This window comes from Hirundo rustica, chromosome 1 (assembly GCF_015227805.2).
Source record: "Hirundo rustica isolate bHirRus1 chromosome 1, bHirRus1.pri.v3, whole genome shotgun sequence".
NCBI classification, from domain to species: Eukaryota; Metazoa; Chordata; class Aves; order Passeriformes; family Hirundinidae; genus Hirundo; species Hirundo rustica.
Genome location: NC_053450.1, coordinates 105,995,132 through 106,008,926, shown reverse-complemented (window position 1 = coordinate 106,008,926; position 13,795 = coordinate 105,995,132). Strand labels below are relative to the sequence as shown.

Genomic DNA, 13,795 nt, shown 5'->3' with positions numbered 1-13,795 from the left:
AGTCAGATTTGGCAACTATCTTATTACATGCATAGTTTTTGTCTACATTTATACTAGTGGAAATCTTAAGATGCTACCTACGAAAATGTAAAGAAAGTCTTTAAGTCCTGGTCGAATTAATACAGAAATAGTAGACCATTCCCAACTTCATTAGTCATGTCATTCACTGTCTTGCAAAGAATCCCATGTGAAAGCAGAAGCAGGAAACCAAGAGGTTGCCATTGCTCCAGGAAGACTGACAAATATGCTAATTTTATGTTAAGTGAGCTTTTACTGACGGAAGAAAGCACATATTTTCAAGGTGCTAAACTGAAATCAAATCAAATTTGGCTGAGAAAGTTATGACAGCCTGATGAATTACATTAGCAATTGTAATAGAACTTTGCTTTGAAGATGTCTCACAATATCAGTATTTCTGAGGTGTCTCATCACCTATAACCCCCAAAATTATTTTCAAATTATTCTGAAAGAAAAAGGTCGTTTTTGGGAAGAGTCATTCTAGCTGAAATATTTTAAACAATTAATTTTTTTCTGACACTTAATGACAAATTCATTTATCTCCCTGGACATTTTTGAGATAACTGTATATATTACGGTGCAACCTTTACACAGTTTGGATTCTGCAACTGATAAGAAGGATCAGGAGACAATTTTTTGATCAATAAGCATTTTCATGTAACAATGACACAGATGACAATCCCTCTCCAAAAAAAGGAGAAAGAAGGACTATAAAACTCAGAACACAGTCTGACGAGGACAGAAAGTAGGAAAGAGTAACAGAACCAGTGACAGTATGTATTATCTTGCTAGCAGACTGAACAAAAGAAAAATATTACCTTTTGTGGGAGACTGACTGTAACCTTACTCAACAGCTTCATTTGCAAGTGGAGTACAACCCTGGTGGTACAGTAGCTGGGAGTCACTGAGGTAGATTTGTGAGTTCATATAGTCATAAAGGAGAGATTTCTAGGTAGTGGGCTACATTTATGGGAGAGGAAACAGGCCACTCTAAAAAGAAAGTTGTAAACGTGTGAGTTTATTCCTGTTGTATTTAAAGGAGCAGTTAATGAACTAGTCACTGTACAACAGATTAAATACAGTTTTATTACAGCACATAAATCTAATAATCAGTGACTGTCATGCTCAATGGCACAACACTGCTACTATTGTGTCAGATTTAGTATCAGAATAAACAATCAAGTTGCAGCACAAGGTGCCATTAGTGACATTGACTCTTCTGTGAAAAGCCTCTGAATCTAATTCTAATGCTATCCTAGTACTATCCTATCCTATCCTATCCTATCCTATCCTATCCTATCCTATCCTATCCTATCCTATCCTATCCTATCCTATCCTATCCTATCCTATCTTATCCTATCCTATCCTATCCTATCCTAGTACTATACAACATTATTTTCTTTAAACTTCTAAAATTTTTGAAAAGCATTCAAAGATACCCTAAGACCCACCCCCACCAAAAAAAACCCAAACAGAAAATCCCACAAAAAACCCCCAAATAGACAACAACAACAACAAAACCCTCCAACAAACAAACAAACAAAAAATTTGACAGAATAATTTCAAACAATCAGTTCCTGCTGAATGGTCAACTCTGTTGGCTTGGCAAGTATTAAAGCAAGATCACTAATACAACTACAGTGCCTGTTATTTACAGCACGGGTGTAGCTGAAGCCATTGGGAATCACACAATCTTCCAAATGAGTTCCTTCTCCAAGACAACTAATAGTGTTTAAAGTGTTCCCTGAAACATGCAGATGGAGAATGCATTACTGTACCTATGAGAAAGGACTTATTTAGAGAGAGTGTGTATATCTATATCTATATCTATATCTATATCTATATCTATATCTATATATCTATATATATATCTTTAAATTGCTGAGCAGAAACACTTGAAATTAAGCCAGGTTTTGGCTCTGTAATTTAACCAATGAGAGCATTTCTTTTAAAAGAAATGCAAAGTAGCCTACAGCCAAAGGTCTGGCTAAATGGGAAAATGATGAAGTGTCTTTCCATAATTTATATACTTCCCTTTCTTTTTGTGATAGTGGGAGTTAAGCAAAATATTCACCATGAATAATTTAGTCTATGAATTTATAGTTCTATATAAAGGTCCTAAAGAAAGATTATCTTATCTTCACATTTATTCATTACTTAATATCGTTTGAGGGACATGCTTATTTTGCTATGTCTATGCTCATGAAGAGCAGGTGGTTTTTTCTTCTGCAAAGAGCAGCAGCACAATATAAACTTATTTTACATTCTATACCCAGTCTACTTAAAGAGAGTTTAGTAGTGTGAAGATCGTGTTGAGCCTGTGAGCAGAGATAAATTGCATCTTAAAAATCTGGACAGCATAAAACCACATGTACAGTTCCAGGCGTCTCTGAGAGAATGAAAGCTGTCCAAGCTTAAGGCACAGTAGTACATAGCATGAAATTCCTGTCTAATTCATACTCCAGAGCCTCCCACATCCCTTGCTCTTCCCCAGGTTCTCCAGCAACCTGAGCAAACTTTCTCCAGGTTCTAGAAAATCTCCGGTGTTTCTGGCATAAGAGGCCACTGCAGATCAGAGGAGGACACAGACATTTTCAAATTATCAGTGGTGGGAGTGAAAACCAGTACAGGTCTTGAGGGAAAGGGTTGATTTGATCCCAGTGATATTCTAAAACACGGGACATGAAATACTTCCCTTTGTGTCTGACAAACTCTGCAATGTTTTAGTCATGTTATGTGTTGTTTTGTTATGATTTTTCTCTAAGTGAAACAAGTGTCAGATAAAACCTGAGGTTTTTTTTTCAATTATCAAACAATGAGTGAGTTTTGAATTTGTTTCTGTACCTGTTCTTACAAGGAATGGCACGTATATAATCTGCACCCTCAGCCAAAATAATATGGCTAGAATGCTATTTCTGTAGCTATTTCTGATCAAATCATTAGTGCATATTAACATTATTTTTGAATATTTTATATCTGGAACTATGGGCAGAGGTTGCTCAATCTAGGTAATAAAAATTTTTGAGAGTTGTGCCTTGACTTATTAAAGACAAATTTTTATCAATTTTTCCTGTTATCTTAGGGAGTTCTATTCTAATTTTTGATTTTTACTTTGAATATACTTGGAGGAAAATGATAAGATGCTATACTTTCAGCTTCAGGAATACCTTTGGATTTTCCAGACTGTGCAACCCTTTTTTTTTTTTTTTTTTTTTTTTTTAAATGATTTATAAGCCTTGAAGGTGCTCTGAGCTCTTCGATTTTGCTATCTATGCCATTTGAATTTTATGGGGCCAACAGCAGGTTTTATTGATGCCCCTGTCATGTTCAGTTCCTTTCTTTGACCCTTGAAAGCAGCTGCATTTGAAATAAATTAGTATTAGATGTTACAGAGTACAGGCAATATATTTCCTGTCTTCCTGTGGTAGGGAAAAGTTGTATAATGAAGATATGCCACCTTAACAAATTACAGAAGTTAGGAAAAGGTCAGTCTAATTACTGGAGTTTAAGTTTTCATTTTATTCCATTGCTTTTAAATAGTGTTATCTGTGTTTTGAATGTCAGGTAAGACCTGTGCAAATACTCTGTTGGTACTAACAAAATTAAATTGCCTTACTTTTTTTCTTTTTTTTTTCTTTTTCATAGCCAGTAGATGAATACTTTGGAAAGAACTGTAAAACAATGGGATAATTTTCTCAGCAACATTCTGTTGAGTGATTTATATGAAACCATTTTCTGAGACACATTAAAGCACAGGGGAAATAACTTTAGAATTTAGGAATTTAGGAGACTCCTGCATCCTGTTAGAGGCTGGTATGTTTGCTAGAAGACCATGAGAATAAGAAGTGATCTTTTGGAGCTGTTGAATGCCCATGGATGATTTGAAGACTAAGAATCAGTGAAGCCTTTTCACAGAGAATATTGCAACAGGAAATGAAAAGGCAACTTCCAGTAAAAAGAGGTGAAGAATTACCTGAAGGGTAAGAGTGAAATATTTGTGTGAGGAAATTACTCTGGCTAATTTTTGTAAGAGCAAAGCTGGCTACACTTATAACAACTGAGATTACCTAAACCTCTAATTTAATCAATTTTGTCTGGGTTTACATTCTGCCTCTCTGCAGCTGCACCGCAATATTCTGAAAAAGAGAAAGAAGATGCTGCACTGATGCTGAGAGGAATCAATAAATATTCTTGGCTTCTCTTCCTCAGTTTGGCTCTCAAAGGATAAAATTCCCTTGGGCTACCCTCATTTCTGCCTCAGAAGTTATTGGGGTCGAACTGGCAAATCAAAGTGTTTATCATGTCCCTTGGATGGGAGACATGTAGATGGGAAATGTTCCTTTCTGGATAGGGTTTGTAGGTAGGATTCCACAGAGAAAAACCAGACAGATTGAAACCAGAGGTCTGAAAAAAAAATTACTTTTGTTTTGGTCAGGTTTTATTAAAAGAGCTGTGGACCATTTCTGCCTTTACCAGAAACACTTCAAAGAGCGAGTATGGACAGAGAGATCTGAGACCAGAGAGACAAGCAATTAAATCCCAGAGGTGTTTTGACCAGGCTGATAGCATTGTAGAGGAGTAGGGGATGTAGAATTGTCCAGATGTTATATTTTTGTATGACAATTCATACATAACTCATGCAGGGGAAAGCACATCTTTAATATTCAACTGCTACCTGCCATAGCAGGAGGGCTCCCAATATGACAAGATGCATTCTCAGTGAGATTACAGTACTGAATGTTAATGCTGTTGCCCAGAAATGAAGCATCAGGCAGTTAACTTTGAAGTAAGTTGGTGGATGAAATTACTGCATGCTATCTGTTTTTTTCCTCATTATCAGTGAAAGTAGGCTGAGCTACCCTGCACCCACAGCGTCTCTGCACTGCAAAATGAAGGAGAGCAGCGGAGCTCAAGCTGTGCAGCTCTGAATGCCACACTCCTAACATATATAACGAAATGTTAAACTCATTATGATCATGAAGCAGTGGTAGATACATTTCAAAGATGTGTAGCAGAAGAATACTTTTAGATTATTCATGATCTATTTACAGCACTGCACTATTTTCTAAGATACAAATTTAAAAGCTGACCAAAAGTGCCCTACAGTGTAGACATCTAATTCAAAACTGGCATTTTATGTATTAACATTAGCTTCATATCAGATGATGTCAATGTCTAAAAGCATACCCAAACTGAGCACCTATTATGAATACGCCTATATCCTTTACAGATTTTTTTTTAATAAAGGATATCAAAACCCCCTTTTTAATGATGGTAAATGCTCTCAAAGAGATAAAATGTTCATTCTTTGTCATGAAACAAACCCTCTAAGTGATAAAACTCTGCAGTTGTGTGGAAACATGGACAACAAAGCTGGTTTTGAAAGTGTGTGATGGTTTTGGTAGGATGAATTACGCTGTAGGTCATTGACGTTTTTCAGCTGCAAGTGTTGAAGCACCAAACTGCCAAGCTTTTTCTATAGAAAAGAAAGTATCTTATCCAGGAGTAAAGACTGATTACTGCTTGGAATAATTGTCAATGTTCACTGCTGGAAATTCAAAGTATTCTGAACTTTTGCCTCCTATTATTCAGTATCTATTTGACAGATGCCATGCAAGGAAAAAAACAGTTCTTTTCATTTACCTCCTCCTTTTTGTGAAGTTTGTCCATATCCTCTCCTTTGCACATTTGAAACTAACTACTTGGCTAGACATGTTAGTCTTACCTCCCATCAATCCAGGGTGCTGAATGTCACAATGAGTCCAGAGAAATGTCTCCTCACCAAGTTTGATTTAGCCAAAAACACCAGTAAAAAACCAGAAATTCCAATCAGGAAGCAATAAAAAAAAATTGCATTGACATCAGGGAAACCCCACCACATCTAGAAATTGCCCTTCTCAAGGCAACAGCTTTTTGTGTAAAGAATCCAGCCCTTGGGGTTGATTTCTAGGACCTCTCTTTAGTTGTAGAGAGATGGCAGCTGCTTTTGTAAGAAGGAAGGCAGTCCTGAAAGGTATTTTAGTAACCCTCAATAGTAACCCTTTTGGTTACTATTACCAGAAGTCCCTGAAGAGCACTAGCTTGCAGCAGAGACAAAAATGGAGCGCCCAGAGGTGAGCTGCAGGAACAGCTGTCAGTTCTGAAGATTATTATCTGTGTGATGATGACTTGTATGATGTCATTTGTTTTCACGTGGATATCTAAGTATTTCTGAAAAGAGACAATTTAATTTGGAGTAGCTGGTGGAAATGCAGGCAAGAAGCACATTTCCTTTACTTCCCTGCCACTTTCTCAAGAGCGACTCTTGTCTGATCTTGGTGTTTCTGTGCTTAATCACATATCCTGTTAGACAAACTCTCAAATTATTTCTGTTCACCAGAATGATACTTTTACAAAATCATGTGCAATTATGTCTAGCTAATTCCTTATAAATACATATTAAATGCCAAAGAAATGTTCCACTTTTATTAATAAAGTACAGACTAAGAGAGTACAGGTGTAGTTCTCCAAAAAGGATGTGAAGACAAAGCTGAGGGTTGCATCCAAACCCTCTACACTTAATGGAAAAATCTAACTAACCTCTGCTCTATTCTACCTCAGTAATGAGCTGCAAATTGCAGCCTACATGAAAATGTGGATGTCTGTCATGTTGTCTAATTTTCACTTTTTTGTCTTCATAGCTTATCATCCAGATATCCTGGTTTTCACTCTCGCCTTGTCTGTCAGCCATCAAAACCTAAATACATCTAAATAACAGATTAAAGAATTTCCTTGAAACATTAACAATACCTTTCTGTAATTTTTTGTGAAATCATGCATTTCTCTAGTGCTACTATTTCTGTTACTACAAACTCATGTAAAATAGGCTTTTTTATTTGTTGTATCTTTCAGCTTTATTTCACACCTCAAATTAGAATCCATTTTGCTTAGGTAAGAATTATATACTAAATGCCTTTACCTCCAGTTTTCCAAAAGGCTAAAATTATTTTATATCAGTGTTTTTCAAGCCAGTGAACAAATGCATTTTAAAAATAGTATTTAAGAATACTTAAGAATATTTAAAGAAACAGAAAGCATGTCAACTTCAAGAAGAAAAGTTTTCTCTGTGATTGCAACTCAAACGTTTTACTGTTGTTCTGAAGTGACCCTCCTGCTTTATAAAAAAAATATTCTGAGCAGTTACAAAGCAACATTTTATTAATCAGCCATAACAGCTAGAGCAGAGAGAAGTGCTGCATTGTGGTAGATGTTGCACAAGGGTTCATTTCTGGTGGGGAGCAGATGAAGTCTATCACAGCAAGCACAGCTGTGGTCGAAGTGGCTGCTCCTATGCAAATAACACCAATAAAAATGGAAATAAGACAGAAGGAAGACCAGTCTCCTAGTAAGATTGTTCCAGAGCGCTCTTCAAAAACCCATCTGTCTTTAGAAATAGGGCCTTGCATTCATTTTTGCTGACAAATAAGAATTGCATAGTATGGGAACAACAGAAACCGAATGCAAGTGATGCCAGAGCAGCAGTGAAATGGGAGGCTACTCCCATATTGCCCATTTGGAGAACGTAATTGCATATGGACGCAAATTGCAACTTGATCTATGTATCCACATCTTCTGCTCTACTCCCTCTAGACCACTAAAATATGCCTAGTCAGTATGAGGTGACAGCTAGAGGCTTTAAAGCTCCTGAATTCTGTGTCTACTTTGCCCTTCAAGCTGCTGTACTTGGGCAACTCTGTTAACTGAGCTCTTCCTCGTTCGACATGACTCCGAGAGCTGCACAGTAAAGCTCATCAACAGACATGGTCAGCTGCACAACAATTTTACACCAGGAAATCCATCTCTTTGCAGTGAAGTTCAATTTTTCTTCGGTAGAATGAGTAAAAGGTTTTGTTGTTGTTGTTGTTTTCTTGTTTGTTTCTTCAGTAGTGATATGTTTTTCTGCTTAAAAAAAATGCCCTATTTGCAAAGACAGTAACAAGCAGAGAGGAAGAAGAAGAAGAAAAAAAAAACACAAAACACCAAAAAAACCCAACCAAACAAAAAACCCCAACATATTCCCAAAGAGCTAATATAATCCCATGCTATTAAAAAAAAATTGAGTCAGACCATCAGCTCCAGTCCAGCTGTTCAAATCAAATGCAATGAGGTGGGAATGCAGGAATGCACCCAGATTCCAGAGACTGACCAAGATCAGACTGCATAATCTTTTGTACTATCAGCAGATCTGACTTTGAAAGTACTGGAAAATAGTTCATGACTCTCCTGATAGCCAGTGATTCTAAAGGCTTTTAATTTCCTATTTCAGAACTTTCTTATTAAAGTTCAGAATGTTAAATTTTAAAAACAAAACAAATGGAAAAGTGTATCTACAAAAATGCCATTAGCTATGTGGTCAATTTCTTTACCACTTCAAAAAACAGTGCAAAGTGTTCACAGATTAATGCCTTCACTGCTTAATAAAGAAAAGTTTGCAATTTTCTGGATTAAGATCTTCACTGAGTTCAAGCAAGCATATTTCTTTATAAAGCACTTAGAGGAAATAATATTATTTCCCCTTTATCTCTGAGAAGGAGAAAAAGCCCTCCTTGCAAATTGTAAATGTTGGGAAGAATTACTTTTTGGTGCGAGTAACCCTGGAAATTCATAAAAGAAGCCAGTAGAAGAAAAATAAAGCAATGGAATGTAGGATGGTCTAAAAGTCAGGCCAAGGCATCTGTATTGTCCCTTGAGCTCATCTGGGGAGCTGGCCAGGAAGCTGCTGCACTGGAAATAACCATGAAATCTCTAAAATCCATAGAAAATGTCCAGAGGAGTGTTGATGCAGGCATTACAGGCTCCAAAGGACCTCACTGGTGGGTGTTAGTGGGAGAGAGCGGTGGTTTGCCAGAGTGATGAGGGACAGTAACGCCACAAGAGGATGCTCTGGGATAAGAAGTGAGTCTGCACAGATGAAGACATTATACAAGGTGCACAATAACTTCACAGTGAATGATAACACTCGAAGTAACTTCCGTATCTCCTGGCAGAAGCAGTGGTCCCAGTAATTTCCTTGGATTGCCTTCATCTGACGCCGAGAAGGTAATGAAAACTCACAAAGGCAATGTTACCAGGGCTGCCCAGATTTTTTTATTTTCCCCTGTGCATGGCAGAAAATTGTTTATTTGTGTGCTCATCAGCCTCTGTGACAGAGTGAACACAACCCCTCCTTTAGGGATAATTGCAGAATCACCACTTGTATCACGTGTCCAGCAAGCGTCTTGCTACACACACGTCATTGCCCCAGATAGAAAATGAAACCTTACCTATAACTTTTCCTAGGAATAGTGCCTTTGGGGAATTGAACTGAATGTCAGATGTGGCTGGCAGGCTGTAACTTGTTGGAGGATAGTGATCAAGCTGGAGAAAGAGAAAAGAAATGATGAGTGTTTTGAACTGACCTGCTCATTACAATTCTGATCAATCAGGTCTACTTCATGGAGTTTATTCCATCTCTTATAACTAATACACTCTACATTCATTTTCATCAATGGAAAACAATAGTAAATACTCTTCCTTCCATATCTGCTATCTCCACACCCAAGGCCTGGAGAATACCTATACTGAATATATTTTTGTTCTGATTGTTATAGAATTACATCAGTTTTTGCTTATGTGCTCTTCAATTGCTAAATTTAACAACAACATCAATAATAAAACAACTTTTTCTTTCTGTAGAAATAGATTTCCACTTGGGACCTATGTCACTGCTAAAGCTAGATGTACATATCTGGGAATTTGAGACTAATTCAGGCGTTGGGCATTTTTTCTTTTCTGTGAGAAAAGTCATAAATTAATAAGGCATTCTTTTTTCCCACTTCCTGCTTGTTATTTTCTTGTTGCGAATGTTGTTCAATCTGATTGTGAAGAAGCTATTGAAACCTAAATAAATTCAAGAGTAATCAAGTTAGCTAAATAGTTTAATCTATAGGAAATGCATATTGACCCTGATATGGCAGTGCAATCACATTACATTAGCATATTTCCCCCTGTTTTTTTAGCTATTTAACAGAAAAATGTGAAGAAAGAGAGTAATAAAATGAATTGCCTATGCTTAGTAATAGTGATATTAACATAGTTTAATATAGCTCAATAGAGTTTTGAATTCACATTTCATAAAGGTAATTGGGATGAACTTTTATCTTTACTGTTGTTATTTATTTTCTCAGATTTACATGTTTGTTATACAGGCCTAAAGAGGACAGAGCAGTAATAATTTATTTTATTCTGGCCTTGCCTTGGCACAAAACAGGACAGACATTCATATATGTGATTTAAGACTTTGCAAGGTCCAATAGACTGCAAAAGTAATTTTTAAGAAATGGCAACTCTGTGGGTCATGCAACATGTTCACATATCTTTTTGCCATATTTTTAATTTCAAAATGCAATTATTGTGGATTGCTTTCTTTTAATGATACTGCAAATGCTCAGTTCAGTGGTTAAAAGTAAATGAATGTTAGCATAGAACTGAAGGGCTGAATTCCCTGATACCCTGGAATACCATGAGCTCAGGTAGTTGCAAAGCCTACTGGTGTCATGAATCTGCTGAGGCAACCATCTGAAAAAACTGTAACAATTGGAGAAGTCCTGTTTTTCTTCTAAAACCCCAAGAAGAAAAGTGTATGTACATAGCAGACAGGAAAAACAGTCTCTGCAGTTTGCAAGAAATGTCTAGCAAGTGTTAATGTTCAGAAATGGTTTTTAATTTATCAAAACTAGCATTCACACTGATTATTTGGGGATAAATACATGGAAAAACATAGTTCCACCTTCTTACTCAGAAAAGGAGCTTCAGTTTGTTCAGAATATTGTGAACAGTTTTTCTTAGATTTTTAATAAAGAGCAGAAATACATATTTTACTTGAAATTAGAGTTACATAAATTCAGATTGAAAGCAGTTATTTTGGAAAGGGTGTAGTCAAGGGAATACAAAAGGTTAAAACAGTAAACAGATCTCAACCTCAACCACTTCAGGCCCTACTACACACAGACTCCACTTGAGTGCTTGCTATTGGTTTTCCTCTGATGGATGGGATATGTTCCAGCATCCAACATTGCAAGTGCCAGACCCATTTTCAATGGGAATTGCAGGCATACCAGGTGGAAAAAAAAAAAATCTCTTGTTATTTCATGACAAAAATAGAAATGGCTTAGGTCTGTTATGGTGTTTACCCTTAAGGTAATTAAATGAAAAGTTTAGACTTTAGAGAGGTGCATCAGGTAAAGATTGGTGAAAACTAATCCACAAAACAGATTCTCTATCCTCCCATATGTCAAGAGGTTAAGCTCATGCAACTCCTTTGTCTGCTGTGGAATTGTTTCCAATACATATACAGGATTCATCCTCTAGGTTTTCCTTTTATTAAGAGGACTTAAAATGTGCTGAAGTAACTCAGATAAAATAATTGGGCATGCTACTACTTACATTGGTATCTGTCAGTATCACCAACATTTGGGTTCTTCCTTTTTCAGAATCAGTGTGGAACAATTTTAAAATATTTATTTTTATTGTGATCTGGAATCTAGGCAGTGGTGTTGATCAGATCATCATTGATCAGAAAAAATACGAATAAATTAAATATCAGTCTGTGTCTATAATCAACTTATTGATGTACGCTGGATGTCCTAAAGCAGTAGCCATGTGTCCAATGTCAGACTAACAAATAATTAGTAACAAGTAATAAAAAAGTCACCCCTGCCAAATGTACAGGCTGCCTCTACCTGTGTACCCGGGTTGTGTCTGCAGGATAGTCATTAAAATGAAAAGTCAATTTAAATGACGAACCACTGTGAACATTTACATGAACAATTACAGAATATCAAATCCTGCCAGCTGTGGTGTGATAAGACTCTCGTGTTCAGGTAGCATTCAGGACTTGGAAAGGCCCTTTCTTTCCCCATCTTGCAACAGGTTAGTTAGCAGTAACCTTGGCCAGATTAAAAAAAAACCAAAACAACCCTCACAGTTCTTCACACACGCACAGGTGAGTGACTTTAGCACAGCAGAACATTCCATGCTGGTACAGAGGCAAGAGGGATTGCAACAGTGAGAGTAATGATGTGTGGCACTGCAGGCACCAACAGGAACAGACACTTTACCTGTTTAAACAGATCTCTTGTACGGAATAAAACCTGAATCCAGCCACTTCCATATATTTTTCGCATCTCTTTGAAATCAAGGAAAGATATCCCAATGGGTTCAGCTGTGGATTGTTTTAATGACTGAAGTTTTGGGTTGTTCTGATTCCTAGTTAAAATTAATCTCTATTTAAAATCTGTTGATACCGATTTTCTGGGGCAAGCATTTCTGATTAGTGATAGATGCAGCTCCTGCTCCGCTGCCAGCTCTAGCATCTCTTGTCAGGGGACACCTGCATTGCTTTCCACAGCTTGGAGCGATGCCTTTCTCTAATCCTGGCACCTGGAATGAAATTATGCACCACAAGACAATGGGTCTAGAGAACAGTGGCTGAGGGAGATTTATGTCCACTTGCTTTTATTGCATGTCTTTGTACTAAACTAGAATTACTTAATGAAAGAATTTTTTTTTTTAATTTTTTTTTTTTTTTTTTTTTTTTTTTTTAGGTGACTCTCAGCCTAGGGTTTTTTTAACAGGTCCGTGAATCAAAGGACCTTGCTGAATTCCTTCCAAAGCTGTGTGTGACTGCCATCCAGTGGGGGCTCCAGTGTAAGCAGCTGGAACGGAGCAGCCTAGAGTCTTTGCATGAAATACGAGCCTACCAATTTAACAGAAGACACATAATAAAAAAGGAATTACTAGTGTCAAATGATATTTGAATGATAATTTGGTTTCCTTATTTAATGAAAATTAAATAGAACCTCTGTATACACAGATGTTGATGTCGTGATTTTGTATTAAATTACAGATTTAAAATTGTATTCAATATTTTTCATTACAGCTACTTTTCTTTAAAACCTCAATAATTTCATCTGAGCTTCATATAAACATACAGTGTGGCTCTAAGTGTCACACAGAAGAAAGTAGGCGGCAGTTTCTGAGGAACGTGCAGTTTCAGTTCTCAAGTCACGTCACACCAAGGCAGATTGCCTTTTTTTGAAGTTGTTTGGATTTAAACAGAAGTTCAATAAAACGCTCTTTCCTAAAAATTACTGTTCACTTAGATAATAAAACTAATCTTGGTGGGAGTTCTAAGATTAACAGAGATAACAATGTAATGGCAAATGTAATGTCTGCATCACCTTCGTAGCCTTGGGGGAAAAAAAAAGGTATAAACACAAACACATACCTTATATTCACCCTGTGGATATATTTACATCTGAATCATTATCAACCCAGCCTGTGTACGACTGTAAAGGTAGCGTTTTTCTATACGCTGGAGATGTTTTATAAAAAAAATTGTCAAAATCAGATGGAATAATAATGCTGTAAGGCTTAATCTCACACCATCTGATGTCAATACAGCTCTGCTATTGACTTCAGCAACAGCAGGATAAAGAAGGGGGTGTTACCATCATGATCAGTGTAGTATTTCTCTTCTGCATTATTATGATGATTTATCACCTGTGTTACCAACTTCTTTAGCCCTGAACAAGGGCTTTTTGAACTAAGTTCTGTAATAATACATAATTAAAAATTCTGACTCAAAAATGTCTACAAGGTTAGGACAGACTAGGCATGTGACCCCAAGAAAATAACAAGGTGGTGTGCAGGTGTTTAGCTAGAGCTCCTCACTAGTGTAATAGCAGTGTATGAGAAA

At 36.7% G+C, this 13,795-nt stretch overlaps 1 protein-coding gene across 1 annotated transcript in view; it reads right to left on the bottom strand.

Annotated features, from left to right (window-relative positions):
* The window catches only part of CNTNAP2 (contactin associated protein 2), a 770,772-nt gene that overhangs the window by 54,535 nt on the left and 702,442 nt on the right, over positions 1–13,795 (bottom strand). The window contains exon 21 of the mRNA XM_040057848.2: positions 9,321–9,414. Coding sequence (XP_039913782.1) covers positions 9,321–9,414 — 94 coding nt within the window. The remainder of the gene's footprint in view (positions 1–9,320; positions 9,415–13,795) is intronic.